At 58.8% G+C, this 19,864-nt stretch overlaps 1 protein-coding gene across 1 annotated transcript in view; it reads left to right on the top strand.

The window, feature by feature from the left end:
• Positions 1–19,864, top strand: part of CPNE2 (copine 2) — a 40,339-nt gene that overhangs the window by 15,315 nt on the left and 5,160 nt on the right. Inside the window, exons 3-14 of the mRNA XM_080644857.1 lie at positions 1,687–1,866; positions 3,836–3,910; positions 5,735–5,806; positions 7,174–7,257; positions 7,534–7,623; positions 8,161–8,259; positions 8,717–8,803; positions 9,843–9,902; positions 11,503–11,636; positions 12,555–12,609; positions 16,650–16,701; positions 18,088–18,221. Of these exons, the coding sequence (XP_080500983.1) occupies positions 1,687–1,866; positions 3,836–3,910; positions 5,735–5,806; positions 7,174–7,257; positions 7,534–7,623; positions 8,161–8,259; positions 8,717–8,803; positions 9,843–9,902; positions 11,503–11,636; positions 12,555–12,609; positions 16,650–16,701; positions 18,088–18,221 (1,122 nt within the window). The remainder of the gene's footprint in view (positions 1–1,686; positions 1,867–3,835; positions 3,911–5,734; positions 5,807–7,173; positions 7,258–7,533; positions 7,624–8,160; positions 8,260–8,716; positions 8,804–9,842; positions 9,903–11,502; positions 11,637–12,554; positions 12,610–16,649; positions 16,702–18,087; positions 18,222–19,864) is intronic.

The following is a 19,864-nucleotide window of genomic DNA, read 5'->3' as shown; positions in this document are numbered from 1 at the left end:
GAACTGTTAAGATTTTCCAATCTTAAAAATTGCTTTGTTGCTATTCCCTACAGGGTCTATGTTCATTGTAGTAAATTTAGAAAAGCCAGATGGACCGGAAGAAGAAAGTCAGAATAGTGGGGAGCCTGCCTGTGAGGGAGAGTCTCTGTTAAAAGTTGGGTACCCAGCCCTAGCTGGTTTGGCTCAGTGGATCGAGTGTCAGCCTGAGGACTGAAGGGTTCCGGGTTCGATTTCTGGTCAAGGGCATGTACCTCAGTTGCAGGCTCGATCCCTGAGCCATGCGGGAGGCAACCAATTGATGTGTTACTCACATCGATTTTCTCTCTCTCTCTCTGTCTCTCCCCCTCCCTTCCACTGTCTCTAAAAATCAATGGAAAAATACCCTCTAGTGAGGATTAAAAACAAAAAAAAGTTGGGTACCCAGCCTTCCAGATAGTTTTATATGAGTATAGATTTTCCAAAATATGTATCTGTTTGTCATCATAGTTAACCAGGCCACAGTGGCCATCCCACTGGACATACTGTGGTTTACAAAGACTTTCCACAGATGTTGGGTCCTTACAAAGCCAAGGAATTGGTGCTGAGATTGTTGACCCATTTTACAGAGGGGCAGCTGGGGCCCACAGCCGGTAGGGACTTCTCTGTGTCGCCCAGTGCTTTGGAGATGAAGCCAGAATTGGGAGGTAGGACGTGGGGTCAGCTGAGGATTCCTGGAGCAGGGTGGGTAGCTCCAGGCGCGAGGCCAGCCTGTCTGGAGCATCCTGTCCCCTCTGCCAGGTCCCTAGAACCCGTGCCTGCCCTTCCAGGAACAGTGCCCCCAACTTCCTTGACTATCTCTCTCCCACCCAGACCAGCCACCCTGGCTAAAAATAGCCCAAGATCAAGACCTCTGCCTGCTGCTCCAGCCCTTAGAAATGGACTGGGTGGGAGGGAAAATCAACACAGCCCAAGCCCCAAAATAGACGGTCACCCAGACTCTGCGGTTTGGGGCCTTCGTGTGGAGTGGCCAGAGGGCAGGGCTCCTGTCCCAGCCCCACCGCTGACCCACAGTACAGGCCCTGTCCTCACCCAGGCCTGGTTTCCACCGTGGGTGGGACTCTGGGGTTGCACAATTCCAGTATTGACATTCCAGGATTCGGTACAAGGCACAAACATCTGCCCTCGGGGGGTGGGGAGCCCCAGATCCCCTCCCCCTAAGGATCCCTCCTTCCTGTTGCCTCTCTCAGCTTCCATGTAAAATGTGGCTTGAAAAAGGATCCTTCCAAAATGAAAAGAATTAAAACCACAGAGAGTCAAATCCTTCACTTTACAGAAGTGGAAACGGAGGCACAGATGAGGAAAGGGACTTGCCTTCTGTCACTTATCCAGGCAGGACAGGGCCCAAGCTCTTAGCCTAGCACCTGGGTATGGAGGCAGGGCCAGAGAGTTGAGAGTGTGGGTGCTGGAGTCAGACCTGGGTTCAGATTTTGGCCCCTGCCCGTCTAGCTGTGCCACCTTGGGTAAGTCACTTAACCTCTCTGTGCTTCAGTGTCCTCCCCTGTGGGCTGAGAGCAGTGCTCGCTGCAGCCGTCCAGGTAACTGGCCAAGTGCCTGGTACAGAGTCGGTGTTCCGCGAGTTGGCGGAGTGATTTCCAGCAGCCCGAGAAGGGTTGAACTCTGACCCCCGTTACCCTGCCTCTCTGCCAGTACGACAGGACAGAAACTGCCATCAACAACCTCAACCCCGCATTCTCCAAGAAGTTCGTCCTCGACTACCACTTTGAGGAAGTGCAAAAGCTCAAGTTCGCCCTGTTCGACCAGGACAAGTCCAGCACACAGCTCGACGAGCATGATTTCCTGGGCCAGTTCTCCTGCAACCTGGGCGTGGTGAGCCAGGCTCTCCAGGGGGATGGGCAGTACCTACACTCCCAGATGTCACCCTGCTCCCGAGGACAGGGCGGTCCCTTGGACAGAGTCTCTCCTGCTGCAGGCTTTCCCTGGCTCTGGTTTCCTGTCTGGCTCCGGAGGTGGCATCACAAATACAGATTGCTTGAAGGGCCAGCAGGCAAAAGAGGGGGGCAGTAGCCTGGTGGGTTTGGAGCCAGGTGAGGGGCTCGCATTGGGTGACACTGAGCACAATGCCAGCCAAATGTTGCCGCACAGGAAAGGGGGCCCCACGTGGCCAGAGCTACTGATTGTTAGAAGCCATCAAGTGTGGTCTTGACTTTGGGGTAGGAGGATCCGACCAGAAACCAAGACACCCAGGGAAGTCCTACTCTGTGATGGGCCTACTGTGTGACCTTGAGCAACTTCCTTTCCCTCTCTGGGCCACACTTCCCCATCTAGCTCAGTCCTTGGTGAACTTATGGAGGTTGGGAGTTCGCAGGGCTAGGAGCCTCTGACCCAATTATCCTTTATGACTGTGGACCCTTAGACAAGCCCCAGCCCCTTCTGGGCCTCCATGTCCCCATATTTCACTTGGGGACAATGTTGACTGCCCAGCCCAGTGGTTGGCAAACTCATTAGTCAACAGAGCCAAATAGCAACGGTACAACGATTGAAATTTCTTTGGAGAGCCAAATTTTTTAAACGTAACTTCTTCTAACGCCACTTCTTCAAAATAGACTCGCCCGGGCCGTGGTATTTTGTGGAAGAGCCACCCTCCAGGGGCCAAAGAGCCGCATGTGGCTCGTGAGCTGCAGTTTGCCGACCACTGGCCCAGCCTGTAGGGATGGTGAGGGAATAAAATTAAAATTCCTTTGAGAGGTTCTAGCGGAGACTGAAATGCCCTGGGCCTTGCAAGAGATGATGCTCAATGAAAAAAGCAAGGGTCCAGCACGTATGTAAGAAGTGGGGTGCCTCCATCAGGGCTCCCGCCTGCCTGTGTGTCCACACCCTCAAAAGGTAACTGAGGCCAGAGCTTAAGGCCAAATGGTCAGCAGCAGGGAACTGACAAGGGCGGGGAATCCCGTGCAGGACCCGACACCAGCCCAGTAGGGCCACCCCAGCCGGGAGGGAGGGGCAGGGCAGGAAGTGTGGGCGGGGCTGGTGAGCGCTGTGGCCTCAGGCAAGGAAAACGGCTTCTGCCAGACCACAGCCAGCCTCCTCCCCTCCTGCTCTCCTGGCTCCTGCTGGCACCCCCACTGGTTGAACCCCCACAAGCCAGAAGGACAGGGGAGCCTGGTGCTCTGGGCCCCCAGTGGCACAGAGAAGGTGGAGAAGCGCAGGGAGGGGACTGGAGAGAGAGACCAGCATAGAGAGAGTGGAACATGCTCGAATGGGCACCAAGAAACCCTGGCAGTTCCCCTAAGAAACAGAGCCAGGGTGGCCCCTGAAGGGTGTGGGGGATGGAGTGGACAGAGGTGGTGGAAGGCGTCTTTGCATTGTGGCCCCTTTTGCCTTCTGTGTTGTGTTGATCACTGACCCAGGGGTGACTGTATTTCCTGTGCAAACCAATGAAAATACGGAGAGAGTTTGAGCCTCTCCATCAAAGGAGGGTGAGGTCGGTGGATAGCTTCCCGGGATGCAGTTAGGGGGCTAAACTCCCCACAGTTGTCTCCAGATGTGAGCCTTGCAAGAGCCTTTTCCTGGGGCAGCCCGGTCCGTGGGAGTCGGGCTGCTGGGCTCCCATCCCAGCTGTGGGACCTCAGGCGAGTGTCTTAACCCCTCTGGGCCTCAGTCTCCCTGGCAGCCCAGTGGGGTTAGCAATAGCCAGCTACCTTCTGCCTCCCATGAGCATCGCGCAGCGGGAGGTGTAGCCAGCGCCTGGCGTGGAGCAGCGAGCTGTGTGAGTGGTTGAGCATCTTTCCTTCTCGCCAACCCTCACGGAGCTCCTCTCTCTCCTCTCTCCCCTCAGATCGTCTCCAGCAAAAAGATCACTCGGCCTCTGCTGCTGATGAATGACAAGCCTGCCGGGAAGGGCTTGATTACGGTACCGGCCCCCCACCTCTCCCCTCCGCACCCGCACCCCCTCCGCTTCTGCGGGCTGCCCTCCCCCATCAATGGGCCGCTTCCCTGGCAGATAATTACCAGCTTTGTTTGGAGTAAAAAGGCCCAACTTACAACTTAGCAACAGGTCTCTTAGCAACGGGCTCCTAGCTCCACACACGATGCCTAGGGGGCCGCCAAGCTGGGGGTAAGGGGGTTGTCAGAGCCCCCCCCCCCACACACACACACAGCCTCCTATTCCCGGGGCAGGTGCGCTCCTACTCTGGAGGCCTCCAGAGCCCTCCCTGTCCTGGCCCCTGCCTGTCCTCGGTTGGGGGTCTTTCAGGGGCGCCTTGCCAGGCAGAAATGGGCTTGTGGCTGCAGCGCGCAGGGATTCTGCGATGCGCAGTGATTGGCGCGATGCGCAATGATTCTTGCGGTGCTCAGGTCCTCTGCGGGATGAGCGCCTCAGTCCTCCCAATTCCAAAGAGGCGGAGAAACCCCAGAGAGGGCGCCCTCGGGCGGTTCAGCTAGTGAGATTCTCTCCTGGAATGTCCCCTTCAGACCCCAGGTGACTCCGAGAACTGGCCACACGGGGAGGGGTGGGGGGCGCGGAGGGCTGGTCCTAGGTGTGTTCACACAGCGTCACTCTCCTGTTTTGGAGCCTCCCTGGCTCCTAAGGGCCACGGAGCCTTGCAGTCCAGGTTGTGAGGGACCCACCGTCCCAACCTTACTTTCCTGCCTCGTCTCTTCCTGTACGCGCCTCGGGTTGGAGGCAACTGAATTCTTGCACACCTTGCACAGGCCCCCAGGCCCTTATCCACTGTCCTGCCACCTGGCAAGGCCTCTCCCCACCTCCCTCCACCTCTTGGGGTTCAAAACCTCCCCACACCTGGCCTTCACAAGCCAGCTCCGCTCCTCCTGGAAGCCAGCCCAGGTGGACCGCACCCGGCCTGATGTGCCATCCCCCTAAGCATTTCCACCTGTCCCAGCTAGGCCTCAGTGCCCTCCTCCGTGCAATGGGTGCAGCAATAGGACCCACCCTGCAGGGTGTTGAGCGTGTCTCAGCTGGAGGAGAAGAAGGGGAGGCCGGCGCCCAGCCTGGCCTCTGTCTGTGGTTCTGCAAGCATGTTGGGTGAGGCCGACCTAGAGGTGGGGGGAGGGGAAGCCCCAGCCCAGAGAGGACCCAGCCCTCTGCACTACTGTGGACCCGAGGGCCTGCCCAGCCACTCGGGAAGGAGAGAGAACGGCCCAGGGCGGGCACCTGGCAGTCCCAGGGTGAGCCAGCTGGTCCGTCACTGTTTGGCTGGGGCCAGAGAGCCATCCTGGCTGATGGGGAAGGCGCGGAGAATGGATGGCAGTGTGAGCTGAGAGAGGAGAGGGAGGTCAGGTGGCTGCCATCCCTGCCCTGGGCCTCCGTTTCCCTAGCTGCATAGTGAAGTTGCTGGAATTCCTGAGACTGTGGTGTTTGGGCGTGGCTGTGCTCTCCAGGCCCACGGTGGGGGCGTGAGGGGGCCCAGAACCTCTCCCCAGGACTCAAGACCACCCCTCATGTCTGGTGCCTGCTTTTTCTGCCCTCGCCATCCCTCTCTGGAGCCACATAGGGTCCCTTTTTGATTCCTCATATCCACAGGGGTTACCCCATTTTCAGAAGATGGAAACGGAGGTGTGGGGAAGACAAGGTCACTTGGCACTATCCCTCCCCTCCCTTCCCCCTCTTAGCTCTGGAGCATTAACTCCTGGGGCACCCTATGCCCACCCTGCCCGGCAGGAGGCCGGGGGAGGCTGAGGCACAGGTGCTGAGCCCCCCATTCCTCTGGCCTCACAGATTGCTGCCCAGGAGCTGTCAGACAACCGCGTCATCACACTGAGTCTGGCGGGCAGGAAGCTGGACAAGAAGGTGAGGTGGGCGGAGTGGGGGGGGTCTCCTTCTGGGAGCAATAGCCCTCCCCAGCCCCAGGGTTGTATGGCCTAGACCTGGAACTTCTGGCCGCCACTGTCGTCACCCCTCACCGCGGGACAAGCCCATCGCACAGGGCTGTACTGGCCACCCCCACGTAGGACCTCTTCACCGTCGAGGTAGTGAGTTTCCCATCACTTAGAAGTATTCAAGACATGGCTCCTGGTCAAGACCCACTCCTTGGGAACTGCCTACCTCACTTTGTGTAAATGCTAGGATCCTCACAGTAACCTGCGGGGCCCCACCCGGTGTGTCCGCAGCCCCAGACCCCCTGACCTCACCCGTTTCACTCTCCTCACCTTCATTCCGCTTCAGCCAAAGCAGCTCCTCCTTGTCCCAGAACTGCACCAGGTGCTCTGCTGCCTCAGGACCTTTGCACTTGCTGTTCCCTCTGCCTGCAGGGTTCTTTTCCTTGACTCTTCTCCTGATGGCCCCTCGCCTCCATCATGCCTTTGCTCTTATGTCACCTCCTCAGCAAGGTCTTCCCCAAAACTGTAATGACCCCTGATCTCCCCCCCCACCCCTTGCTTTACTTGTCTCCTTAATACTAATCGCTGCCTGATGTACATTATTATTTATTTTCTGGCTCCCCCACTTGATTATCGACTCTTTGCAGGGGTCCTCAAACTTTTTAAACAGGGGGCCAGTTCTCTGTCCCTCAGACGGTTGGAGGGCCGGACTATAGTTTAAAAAAAAAAACTATGAACAAATTCCTATGCGCACTGCGGGCCCGGGACGCGTCGGCTGCTAAGCAGGACAGGCAGTGGCACCCGGTGGGCCGGATAAATGTCCTCGGCGGGCCGCATGTGGCCCGCGGGCCGTAGTTTGAGGACGCCTGCTTTAGAGTGACACTCCTTTAACTTAAATAACTGGATTTTAGAAGGATATCATATCCCGTCTATAATGTGCTGGGGACAGTTGCCATTTTTTTGGATTCCCACTAAAATAAATGAGAATCACATCCTGCCGGGGCCTCCCCTCGCCCTGGGAACAGACACCCTTTTGAAACCCTGCCTGGCCTCCGATGCTGGCCTCCTGCTCCCGCAGCTCCACCCTCAGGGTCTCTGAGTACAAGTGTGGGAACCCCGGGGTGGGGTGGTTTCTCTGGGGAGGCAGTAGGTCCCAGCAGCTGCAACAGCTCTGGGCCTCTCACTGGGCCCCGCAGAGGCCGAGGGGAGGGGAGCCCGGCTGGCTTTGCCCACAGCCGCCCCCCCGACACTGGGCTGGGGAGGCAGCTGGGCCACACACCCCCTCCCGGCCGAATCTGGCAGGGTGCATCCCTCACCTGCAGCCTCTGCTCCCTCCAGGACCTCTTTGGGAAGTCAGACCCATTTCTCGAGTTTTATAAGCCCGGGCATGATGGCAAATGGATGCTGGTCCACAGGACGGAGGTGGGTGCCTGGGGACCTGGGGGTCTCTAAGCCAGTGGGTCTCCGGTCCAGCTGCCCCCGAGAGGGCTGTGCTGTCACAGCCAAGCAGTGCCGAGGGGAGCGGGATGGTGCCTGAAGGACCTGTTCTCCCTGCCACAGGGATGCCCACTTCCGTCCTCAGAAGTGTGGCTGTGGGTCTCTCCATCTTGCCACTCCCCGTCCCCACTGGGCTGACCTGACCCCAGCGCACTGCTGTCCCCTGGCCCAAGCCCACCCTTGCCCTTCACCGTCCTGCAGGTGATCAAGTACACGCTGGATCCTGTGTGGAAACCGTTCACGGTGCCATTGGTGTCCCTGTGTGACGGGGACATGGAGAAGCCCATCCAGGTGAGGGGGGCCCTGGGAGCCCTGCTCCCCACTCTGCCAGCTGCAGCCTTCCTGTCTCCCCGAGGCTTCCTGGGGTGTCCTGGCAAAGCTCTTTCTTTAAAAAATATATATATATTTTTATTGATTTCAGAGAGGAAGGGAGAGGGAGAGAGAGAAACATCAATGAGGAGAGAGATCCTACTGGGGATCGAGCCCACAACCCAGGCATGTGCCCTGACCAGGAATCAAATCATGACCTCCTGGTGTATAGATCGATACTCAACCACAGAGCCACGCCGGCCAGGCAGCTTTTTCTTACTAAGCTGGAGAGAGAACCCATCTGGGGGGAGGGGGAGGGGGAGGAGACCCGGGTCCTGGTCCTGGGTCTGCCCAGCAGCCCTGAGTGGCCTGGGCAGTGCTGCCAGCTTTGCGGGTCCCTTCTCTAAAACAGGGTGACTGTCCTGTTGTCCCCGAGGGGTTTGGTCAGGGAACTGAGAGGTGCTGGAGGGCTCCTCTTTGGGGGGCAGCTCTGGGGTGACCTCACTGGACCCACCCCAGGTCATATGCTACGACTATGACAACGATGGGGGCCACGACTTCATCGGCGAGTTCCAGACCTCGGTGTCACAGATGTGTAATGCTCGCGATGGTGTTCCGGTAAGAGGGGTGTCTGTGTGTGTGTGACCCCAAGACCTCAGCAGCGGCCGGGAGGGGGCACAGGTTTTGGAATCAGGCAGGCCGGGGCTCAGATTTTACTTCTCTGGCTGTATGACCTTGAATAAGACATCCATGCTCTCTGGGTTTCAGTTTCCCCATCTGTCAAGTGGGGACGGAGCAGAGTGGGAATTAAATGAAACGATACAGGGAAAGTGCATAGCACACAGCGAGCACTCGGGAGCTGCCCATGTAACTGACCCTGAGCAGCCAGGCCCTGGATGCCAGTTCTCATGGTGTGAACCCAGGTAGCAGGACCCATTTCTGGGTGTGGACATCCAGGAAGGCTTCCTGGAGGAGGCATGCTACCCCTGGTTGATGCTGTGGAGGGGATTCTGGGGTCCAGAGGAGGGTCAGTCCCCAGGCAGGCCCTGAGGTGAGCTTCTCTCCCTCCTCCCAGCTGGAGTTCGAGTGCATCAACCCCAAGAAGCAGAGGAAAAAGAAGAACTATAAAAACTCGGGCATTATTATCCTGCGATCCTGCAAGGTGAGCCAGCGGGGAGTGGGGGAGGCACAGGGCAGGGCTGGTGAGCCTGCGTGCCAGTCCTGGTTCTGCCAATCCCGGTCCTGGCTCTGTGACTTTGGGAGCTGAACCTGTCTGGGCCTCAGCTTCCTCATCTGTAGAATGGGGATGTTGATGAGGTAAAGCGGGCGGAGGTCTTGGAGGACATGAGGTGACCTTCCAGAGCCCCTCCCACTTGGAGGGTAACTTTAGGGACTTGCCGCTTCCCATGCGGGCAGCTTGCCCATTGCATGCTTGGCATCTCGGACCGTGACCTCCTAGTTCATAGGTCGACGATGTTCAACCACTGAGCCACGCTGGCTAGGCGCCCCTTTGGTGATTTTTGACACCTGTCATATTTTTGTCATCAGGCCTTCCCCCCCACCACCACTTTTGTTTATTTATTTCTTTTTTAACTTAAATGCATTTATGTTGAGAGGAACCCTTGTAACGCTACCAAAATTGGAAGGCCATTATCCTTTGCCAAAAGGGGGGCAAAGAGCACCAAATAATGTTAGCAGCTTTATTAGTTTAGAGGGGAAGGCCTGGGGCCAGAGGCCAGGCCCTGCCTGTTAAGTGTGGAGGTTGGTAGGAGCTAGAGGAGCTTACGGACCAATAACATTACTCATAACCACATAACAGCTGGAGATGTTCTCTGTCATCCAATTGGTAGGTGTAACTGATGCACTGGGTCCTAGGACCCCGCCTGCAATCATTGTGTGTGTGTGTGCGTGTGCGTGTGCATGTGCATGCATGTGTGTGTGTGCATGTGCGTGCGTGTGTGTGTGTGTGTGCGTGCATGTGCGTGCGTGCGTGTGTCCCCGCTGGGAGCCCTTGCTCCAAGTGCTTTGTCCTAGCGATCTGGGTTTTGTTGTAGTCAGATCCAGTTCTGTCGTCTGCCTTTTTTTTTCTCTGACCCTGCTGAGGTTTCAGGGTGCAGAGCAGCAGCCCCAAGGTCATCCGTGGAGAGTGTGGCCCCGGGGAAGGCAGGGCGGGGACCCACTGACTCCCTGATTCCTTGCAGATAAACCGGAACTACTCCTTCCTGGACTACATCCTGGGAGGCTGCCAGCTCATGTTCACCGTAAGGCTCCCCCCACCCCAGTGGGGATCATGCAAGAGGGACTTTCTGGGGCCCAGGGGTGTGACTGCCCTGGCGGGTGGGCCTGAGTCTGGGCTTGGCTGCGCCCAGCCCACAGAGGTTGCTGGCAACACCCCTTGAGAAGGAAAAAGCCAACTTCCCCCTCGCGGGCCACAGGCCTTCCTGCCTCACCTGCTCCCTCCCTCCTCCTTGTTCCGCTCTTTCCACACGGATGCTCACTCTTCCCCCCACATGCCAAACCCCGCTCTGCTGTAGGCCTTTGCATTTGCTGTGCCTTCCGCCTGGAACTCTTTCCTGAAACATTCTGCCATCCTGCAGGCGGGGCATGGAGGTCGCCCTGTGAGGGACCTCGTCTTCCCCTGTTGCTCTGTCACTTCTAGTTTATCCTTTTCAGGGCACTCGCCACTCTGATTGCCTGAAGTATTTCCTGCTCATCCCGGTCTGTCCCACCTCTAGGCTTAGCAGGTTTCTGCTCCGACCTCAGCAGTGCCCAGTGGCCAGCACGGAGCAGACGCTCAGTAAATACTGCTGGAAAGGACTCGTTCCTCTCCTGTGGCCTGGAGTGCGCTCTGCAGACTTCTGTCCCGGTTCCTCACCCCAAGGGGGAGAACCTGCTGGTCCCATGCTCTGCCCACCTCCCCTCCTTGCCTCACAGCCTCCATCACCACCTCTAGGTCCCTGAAGCCTGGAGGTCAGCTGCAGGGTTAATGGGGTCGGGGGATTGGCCCTGTTGACCTGTAATTCTCTGGTCACCGCCGCCCCCTCACCCACAGAGAGGCCAGGCAGTCCCATTCCTCCTGCATGCATGTGCCCACTCAGCAGATGGGCACTGATCACCTGTGTGCCAGGCTCTAGGCTGTGCCCCTGCAGGGGTCCCTCGAAGACTAAGACATGCCACCTTGACCTCAGGGAGCCAGCCCGCCTCACAGCCACTGGGTCCTAAGGTGGCCATCTCCCCGCTGGGTCCCTGTCCTAACCCTCTGCCCCTCTGTGCTGCCCCTGCAAGGTCTGGGCTGGGCTTCCCTTAAGGCTGAGCGCTGGGACAGCCCGGATCCCTGGCCACTGTCAGCCCTCGTCCCTGCCCGGTGCCTGTGCCCAGCCCTGGACCCAGTTCTGCTGGGGCATGCGTCTTGCCTACAGCGAGCATCCGGTCTGATTGGGGAGGTGGGCTCTGCCCTGCCTGGCAGCCTCAGGTCCCCAGGCCGCTTGGTGGTCTGAGGGGTGAGGAGGAGTTGGCTTGGGGTGGGTAAGTGTCTGGGAGAAAAGGGGGCCTGCCTGGCTCTTTAGGGGGCAGGAGCCTCAGGACTGAAGGCCTGGAGATGGGAGCCGGTGAGCTGGGAGCGGGGGGGGGGGGGGGGGGGAAGAGATTTGGGCTCTAAGTTGGCTTTGTACCCCGTCTGGGTAAGAGACTTGATGCTCAGGCCACAGCTGGCGTTAGAGCCCGAGGAGTGACTCAGGTGTCAGACTGCCTTATGGGAGAGGAGCGGGCTCCCCGGGCCCCATCAGCCTCTCTGTTCCCCGTGGGTGAGAAGGGAAGCTGGGGTCTCTGCTCACACTGGGGGGTCTCCTCCCCACCCTGCAGGTCGGGATAGACTTCACAGCCTCCAACGGCAATCCCTTCGACCCCTCCTCTCTGCACTACATCAACCCCATGGGCACCAACGAATACCTGTCGGCCATCTGGGCTGTGGGGCAGATCATTCAGGACTACGACAGGTGAGCTGGGGAGGGACTCCGCGGGTCCGCTCGGCTCCCTCCCACCTCCCACGCAGCTGAGACACGGCCCCCCGCCTCGGGGAGTTTCCACCTGAGGGCGACGATGGGGGGACATCACTGGAGTCTCCACAGACCAGTTTACAAGTGAGGCAGGGGTATCGGGGAAAGCCCCAGAGAGAAGGGGCCATTTGAATTGGGCCTGAGAGGATGAGGAGGAGTTCCCATAGGGAACAGATGGAGGAGAGGTGTTCAGGAGGGGGCGCCCAGGATGGAAGGTGGAGTGGCCAGGGCTGGGGGGACAGGGCGTGAGGGAGGGCAGGTGGAAGGAGATGAGGCTAAGGGCCAGCGTTCTCCTTTGGGGAGAACTTCCCCAGCCATGAAGGAAGGCTGAGTGAGCCAGTGCCTTTCCCTTCTACCACGCCTGGTTTAGCAGCTGCGTGAGGCCCCCGTGTGAGAAGGATCTATACCAGGGGTGGGCAAACTTTTTGACTCGAGGGCCACCATGGGTTCTTAAACTGGATCGGGGGGCCGGAACAAAAGCATGGATGGAGTGTTTGTGTGAACTAATATAAATTCAAAGTAAAGGAGCGGAGGGGAGAGCAAGAGAACCGGATAGAACAGCCGGATCCGGCCCGCGGGCCGTAGTTTGTCCAAGGCTGATCTAGAAGTTGCCTGCAGGCCCATTGGTTAGACACCCTGTGTCTGCCACAGTGTAGATGGGGTCAAGCCACACCAGACACCCAGAGGCAGGTCTACGCTCGAGGGTCCTTTGAACAGAGCTTGGCTGGAGGGGGTGAGCTTCGTCTGTGAGTGCAAGCCAGAGGCCCAGCCCTGGGGAGGGCTCGGGAAGGGCGAGTGCGGGCGGATGCAGCCCCGCCCCGTTGTCTCACAGTGATTTTTCCTCCTCTCTCTTGTCAGTGATAAGATGTTTCCCGCTCTAGGGTTCGGGGCCCAGTTACCCCCAGACTGGAAGGTGAGTGAAGCCGGACTCTTGGCCGAGATGGGATGTGAGTGGATCTTCCCCGGATCTGCTTCAGAAACTCTGGCGCTCGGCCCAGCTGCCCTGCCTTTGAGATGCCCCAAACCCACGCTTTTTTCTCACCCTGAAGCTCCCACGGAGCAGGACAGTGATGCTGTCTGCCCCCCGGTACCCAAGTCGGGGGTCGGGGGGGGGGGAATGAGGAAGCTATCAGACTTAGCAAATAAAAACACAGGACACCCGTTGAATTTCAGATTAACAAGGGTTTTTTTTTAGTATAAGCATGTCCTAAATATTGCCTGGGAAATGCTTATACTGAAATATCCATTGTTTATCTGAAATTCAAATTTAACTGGGCATCTGTATTCTGTCTGGCAACCCTAAAGACAGGCGGGGTCATGAGGGCGGAGATGGGACAGCATGGGCTAGAGGAGGGCCCCAGTCCAGCCTGGGAATATCTAGGAAGGCTTCCTGGAGGAGGCGTGGTCTAAGCCAAGAGGGGAAGGGAAAGTAGGGATTCTCAGTGACTGGGGGTGGCGCTGGGGCAGGGAGCGTGGTAGAGAGAACAGCCTGTCAAAGTCTGGGCGGCAGAGGAAGCAGGCCAGTTGGAGGAACAGAGGGAAGGTGGGCGTGATGGACTGTCTGTGGAAGATGGGCAGGACAGAGAGAGAGGCGGCTAGAGGGGTAGGGGGCAAGGCATGCAGGGCCTCAAACGCATATTAAAGAGCAATGGGGGCTGCTGCAGGGTCCACGTGGAGGGTTACAATCCAGTTGGCATTTTTGAAGGCCCACGCCGGCTGCTGAGGGGGCCTGGCTGGGGTGAGGGTGGGCAGGATGAAGGGATGGAGAGAAGGGACGGTGTCCATTTTACAGGGGCAGGAACAGAGGTTCAGGTGACCCGCCCAAGGTCACATTTACAACAGGGGCCTTGATCCCAACCGGGCAGACGGACTCTGAGGTTGATTCTCAGAAGCTGCAGCCTCTCCGAGGAGAAGCCTGGGGGGGTGTGCACAGGGGCTCCTACACCTGCGTGTCTGTCCCAGCCAGTGCGCCCGCCTGTCCACGTTGCTTGCTGCGCATGCTCTTTCCAGAATGAGCGTTCGCTTCCCACCCTCCCCAGGAGGATGGTTTTCACCTGGAACTTCAGAGAGTGGCTAGGGGACCTGCTGGCCACCCTGTGGCAGGGGACAGGGTCCTGCAGGACCAAAATGGTGCCGTGGGGAGAGGGGGCAGGGAGGGCTGGTGCTGGCAGGCCCAGCGGGAGCCTGTTGCTAGGACACCAGCCAGCTTTCAGAGAACTGGCTCAATGAGATGTTCTCTTGCGCAAAAGCCTCCTTGAAAATGTCACAGGGCAACTCTGGGGAGACTGGGGCTTGGCCAGGCTGGAGTGCCCAGCAGTGCCTGGAGGGATGCCGGAACCAGGCAGGGAGAGGACAGAGAACTCTGTCCCGTCTTCCCTGCCAGGCCTGACCCCTCCTGGCACCCCCTCCCTCTCATTCTAACAGGCCTTGCTCCTGCCACATGAACCTTCTTTCCTTCCTTCCCACCCCAGGGCCTTTGCATGTGGCCTTCCCCAGCCTGTTGCTCCCTTTCACTCACTTCCCACAGCGCTTCTCAGGGGAGATCAGCCCCTGCCCCATCGCCCAGGCCTTCTCTGACATGGCCCCTCCTCCCTGCGGGGCACTGTCCTCAGAACTGTGGTCACGTCTGTCTGTGTGGGCTCAATGCTGGGGAGGGGGGTCGCGGCCTCGCTGTGTGCCTCGGCATGCACTTGGGGTGTGTGTTTGTTGACAGTGAGTTTGAGGCCCAGGGGCCTGAGTAGGCAGAGGTGTTGGTTCTGAGGGTGGGAAGCTGGGAGGAGCTAGGAGGACTGGCTCCCTGCCCCTGGGGTCTCCGTTCCTCCCTGGCCTGGGCAGGGGCTGAGGGATGCAGGAAGCGTTCCCCTGAGGAGGTGGCATGAGGGCTTGGACCTTCGAAATGAGCCAGAATTAGATGAAGGGAGAGATGGGGCAGAGGAAGGGCTGGGTGGGGAGGAACACCGTGCGTGACTCCCCTCCCTTGACGGATGGGGAAACGGAGGCTTACGGAGCGCAGCTCCGAGGTCGGCTCCCTCTGCCATCCGAGCCTGTGCCTCTGCCAGGGCCACAGGGAGCCGTGTCTTAAGTAACTCACCGAGCAGGGCCAGGTGAGGCCAGCGGGGCCCATGGGTTGTCACAGGCCACGGGAGTCCCAGGACAGAGGCCTTGGCCAGCCGGCCCCCAGGGGCCCCTAATCGGCTTGGTGCGGCCTCCTCGCAGCTGGTGGTTTACTGGCGTTTTTCAGCAAACCAGGGCAACCAGTGTGGGAGGGGCTGTGCACGGGCAGCGTGGACACCTGTCCCCCAGGCCGGTTGCTGGCTCTGCTGTGGCTCACTCACGTGACCCAGGCATCCCTTGGCCTTCTCTGAACCTCAGTGTTGCCACCTGGGAAATGGAGCAGCTGCCGTAGGTAACCTGAGAGGCCTGGGGTGGAGGCTGACCTCCACAGCCCCACCCACTTGACCCCAGGCCACGCCCTCCCCCAAAGAGGGGAAAGGAGTGGGCAAGGAGAAGAGGTTGAGAGGCTGAGAAAGGTAAATATCAGTCCACCCCTATGGGGGGGGGGGGGGGGCTTTTCCCCCTTGGTCTCTAAAATCTCCAAAAATCTGATTTTGTAGGAAATCGTGGGCCCAAGGGAGACCTGTTTCCCTGGCAACCGTTTTCCTCTCTCAGCCCCCTCCAGGCAAGCCCCCCTCCAGATCGCTAGGCTCATGAAGTTGCCACGGCAACGAGGACCTCGGGGCCCCTACACCTGGAGCCCAGACTGGGGACAGAGGAGTGGGGACCTGGGCAGGGCGAGGGCCCAAGAGGGACATCAGGGGACTGGCTCCATGCCAGGCACTTAGGGCTGAAGGAGCAAAAAACAGAACCCTCCCATCCCCAGAACAGGCAGGGGTCTCCTCAGGCCTCTGCCCACCCTCCCCTCTTGGCGCAGGAGGGCTCCCCAAGGGCTGGCGTCCAACCCCATCTCAAGGCGCGAGGGGCCTGCGTCTCTGGCCTGTTCCGCTGCGTAGCCTTGGCACCTGGCCTCCCCTCTCGGGCCTCATTGTGTGTGTTTGTGAAATGGGGGCATTGGACTTCCAGCGCCTTCACTGAGGTGTCAGGAGCTAACGTGTGTGTCTGGGGTGGTCTCTGCCCACACTGGAGCTCCCCCAGGGCCGGACTCCTCACCCTCCTAATTAAAAACCCGCAAGGCAGGAACACCTGCTGAGGTCCGTGGGTTTATGGAAAGTGAGCGCAGGAGGCAGCCTGACCTTCAGTAGAGGTGAGACCACGGGCACGTTCTGGTACGTGCTGTGTCTCAGTTTCATCATCTAAAAAATGGGGCAATAACTGGCCTTTCCCCACTGGGCGATGCGAGGAAGGAGTGAGGGGTGATTGCGAAGCAGGAACACGGGGTGTGGCACGCAATAGGGAGGGGGGCTGAGTGGGGAGTTTGAACCCGCAGGAGGAGGGAGAGTGGGGGGAGCTCTGGCTCTCCTGAGGCCCCGGGTTCTGCAGCACCCCCCATCCCACCTGCAGCCCTGGTGGGGTCTAGTTCTGGTCCATGCGTGTTCCCCATTGTCAGCGTGCACTGGCAGCCAGGAGTGTGCGGGGCAGCCTGTGATGCAGGGGAACTCTGGTTCTGGCCCCAGCACACGCGAGAGCTGGTGAAGAAGGGGCATTCCGAGTGTTCCTAGACCCACCGCCTCAGAGGCACCTCTGCCCCACTCAGGCAGCCCCGATCCTGAGGATGGATCAGGGTGATGTGGAGGGGTCTCGAGGGGCCTCTCTGTGTGGCTCAGACCCTGCAGTGGAGGTTACACAGATGTGGGGGCATCAGTAGCCCTGACCTCGGGGAGGGGAGCAGTAAAGAGCCAGGTGCCCACAGAGGGAGTCTGGGCGCAGCTGGGGGGTGGCCTGGGGCCAGGTTTGGGGCCAGGAGGCCGCCAGCTGAGCATCTTCTCTGCATTTCAGGTCTCCCATGAGTTTGCCATCAACTTCAACCCCACCAACCCCTTCTGCTCAGGTGAGCGTCAAGCCTCCCCACACCTGCCCTGGGTTTGCGCTGGGCCACCTTCCTGGGCGGAGGGAGGGCGGAGTACAGGCCTACAGGCTTCCGTACCTTTCTCCTCTCTCCTCCCCCTCCGGCTTTCTCAAAATGAGAAAGATGGGGGCTGGAGTTGCAGGTTGGAGTCGGGCGGTCCTGGGTCCAAGATTAGCTGCTGCCCTTTCCTGGCCGTGTGACCTTGGAGAGATCACTGCACCCCTGAGCTTTTGGCTTCTCACCTGCCCTAGGAGAGGTGATACCTGCTTAGCTCACATCACTGTGGTCAGGTGGGAATTCAGGAAAGCGCTGACAGGAAGCCCTGGGTAGACCAGGAGAGGGTAAGGCAGAGATTACACCCCTGCCCCTCACTTCCTGCCAGCTCTGGCTGGGAGGGCCCAGCCCTGCCCCACTCCGCTCTGCCTTTGAGGAGAGCCTTGGCACCCAAGGGTAGAAGGTTGCCTGGGGCAGGGAGGAGGAAGGGGCAGGCAGTGGGCGGGCAGTCTGTGCTCAGCCCCGTACCCCAAGGCCTTAGAGGATTTCTGAGCCTCAGAATCAGTTAGGAAAGTACTGGAGGAGGAGCAGGAGCTCTGGGTGGGTATGGAAGAGGGTGGTCCCTGCCATCATGGGACTTTTCAGCCCATAAAATTCCTGGGGCTTTGGCCTGGGTGAGGCACCCACCTTCCTGGGGGAGCCCCCAAGCTGGCCTGGTTTGTACTTGGAAGGGAAACGCATCAAGTCCCCAACTTGGGGACGATGCTGAGACTCAGAAGCCACAAGTTGGCAAGAAATGTGACCCTGCCCTCCTGCTGGGGTCCGTCTGGTTTGGAGCGGGTCTCCAGAGATATTTTGTCCAAGTTCCTGTTAGTCACCCTCATTTCTGGCCAGAGACCTTCTAGAGAGGACCACAGGACAGGCGGATATTCTTGGGCTCAGAATGGTGGCTATTTACAGAGCACCTACTGCGTGCAGGGGCGGGGGAAGCAGCTCAGTCCCCCCAGCAAGCCTGAGCAAAAGCCACAGCGTGTCCCAAATGGACTTCCTGATGGCTCCCCGTGGCCCTGACGTGTCATCGCAGGCTTTTCCAAGTCTGCAGGACCCCCTCCCGCCTACTGCCCAAAAGTAGATTATCAGCCTCATGAAAGGGAAACGGTCAGAAAGATTAAACTTGCCACAGGTCACACAGCTAAGAAGTTGCAAAGGTAAGATTTGAACTCAGGCCTGTCTGACTCCACATTCGGGGCTCTTTATACCGCCCGGCCCTGCCCTCCGGGATCTTCCAGTGGGGGCACTGGGGTGAGCAATCTGGATGAGAAGGCACGGGCTGAGGGAGCACCAGGCTGACCTAGACTCTTATCTCCGAGGCAGGCGTGGACGGCATCGCCCAGGCATACTCGGCTTGCCTGCCCCACATCCGCTTCTACGGTCCCACCAATTTCTCTCCCATCGTCAACCACGTGGCCCGGTTTGCGGCCCAGGCCACGCAGCAGCAGACGGCCACGGTGAGTAGGGGCCTGAGACAAGCCCCTCCCCAGCTCTGAGCCTGTTTCCTTTCTGAAATGGGAGAAGGAAAGCTGCGGGGGGGGGGGGGGGGGTGCTGTGAGCATCTGGGGCAACCTGAATGGGGCAGTGTCTGGGACTGGCCTGGGAGTGGCTTTTCATAAAATTCCTGGGGCTTTGGGCTGGAATTGTTTGGATGCCTGCAGCCACGCAGGCCATTGTCCTGCCCAGGCTATTATCCGCCTGAGCCAGCTTTCAAAGGAATGGAAAAAAGACCTGCATTCTTGTTTAAGGGGAAAAACCAGGAGGGGGAGCAGGAAGGAAGCCAGCAGCCCTCCAAGGCCCTTACCTGCTGAGAGCTGGTAGGGCTGAGGTGGAGGTGGGGTCCAGGAGACGTGGCCCCTACCAGCTGGATCCTAGGTCTGCAGAGGGCCTGGGCCCCGGGGAGGGCCAGGAAGGTGCCTGGGCTGAGGGGAGAACTGGCCCATTCCCTGAGCAAGTCTGCATTCTGACCATTCCTAATTCTCCCAACACTCCAGCCACTTTATGGTGACTCGGGAGCCAGCTCCCTCCTGTTGCCCACCCCACCTCGGGCCGTCTCCATCCATCTCTGGGCCGCAGGAGAGGGGCCAGGGCGTCTCTATTGGCTCCTCTTACACCAAGAATGGATACTGATAGGTCTCTACCTCCTGCCCGACCTGGGTCCCGTCTCACCTTGCACAGAATATGGGGGCGGTGGGCTGTCCGATGGTTCAGCGATGTGAGAAATGGTCACCTGTCCGAATTCAAATGACAGACTCGGAGACAGAAGTATGGCGAAAATGAGACTTTAATACCCTCTGGAGAGGGGGGCGTCCGTCCATCCCATTGTACAGGCACACCTGGTGCAGGGAGCACAGCCTATTAATTTAGTCCCTCCCCCGGTTCCTCATTGGCTGAGTACTATGGGGTCACCCGTTTCCTCACATGTCGCCTAGGTCTGGCTGTCTCCCATTGGGCCATTTAAAAATAAAATTGGGCTGAGGCCTTTCTAGCTGCCTCCACCTCCCGTCTAGCTGAGGCAGGCACCCCAGGAGTTTCCACCATGATGCTGGCCCACATGCAGTTCTTTGTTCCTCTTTCCTCCTCCTACATTCTGTTTGCCTTGGGGAATTCAGCAAATTCCATCAAAAGCCAACCATGCTGGAGATGGGTCACAGAGGTCCATTTCCTACAGTCCCAAGCTCTGGGAGGCCCCAAAACCCTGTTCATACTCCAGTGCCCCCATTCATGGCTGTGGGACCCGCAGCAGGTTGCTTAAGCTCTCTGGACCAGTTGCCTCACCTGAACGATGTAGGTGATGGAACAGCACTTGCCTAATAGCAGCATGGTGAGGATTCAGCCAGATGAGCGTGTACATTGCTCAGCACAGTGCCTGATGCACAATGAGCACTCGGAGTGTGGGTGGCTGCATCTTCTGGGGTCGTCTCTTGGGCCAGCATTTGGTGATGCCGAGCACATTTAGGCCCGAGGCAAAAGAAAACCATCGGAGCATTAACGGATGCTTTATATAGCCGCTTTGGGGGGAATACTTGGTGTGGCTTCACCCTCCCTGTTCCCAGACACACACACACGCATGCATGCCCACGCAGAGGAAAGAGAGCAG

The sequence above is a fragment of the Plecotus auritus genome (genome assembly GCF_963455305.1).
Source record: "Plecotus auritus genome assembly, chromosome: 10".
In the NCBI taxonomy this organism is placed as follows: domain Eukaryota; kingdom Metazoa; phylum Chordata; class Mammalia; order Chiroptera; family Vespertilionidae; genus Plecotus; species Plecotus auritus.
This window is presented reverse-complemented; position numbering and strand designations above follow the sequence as displayed.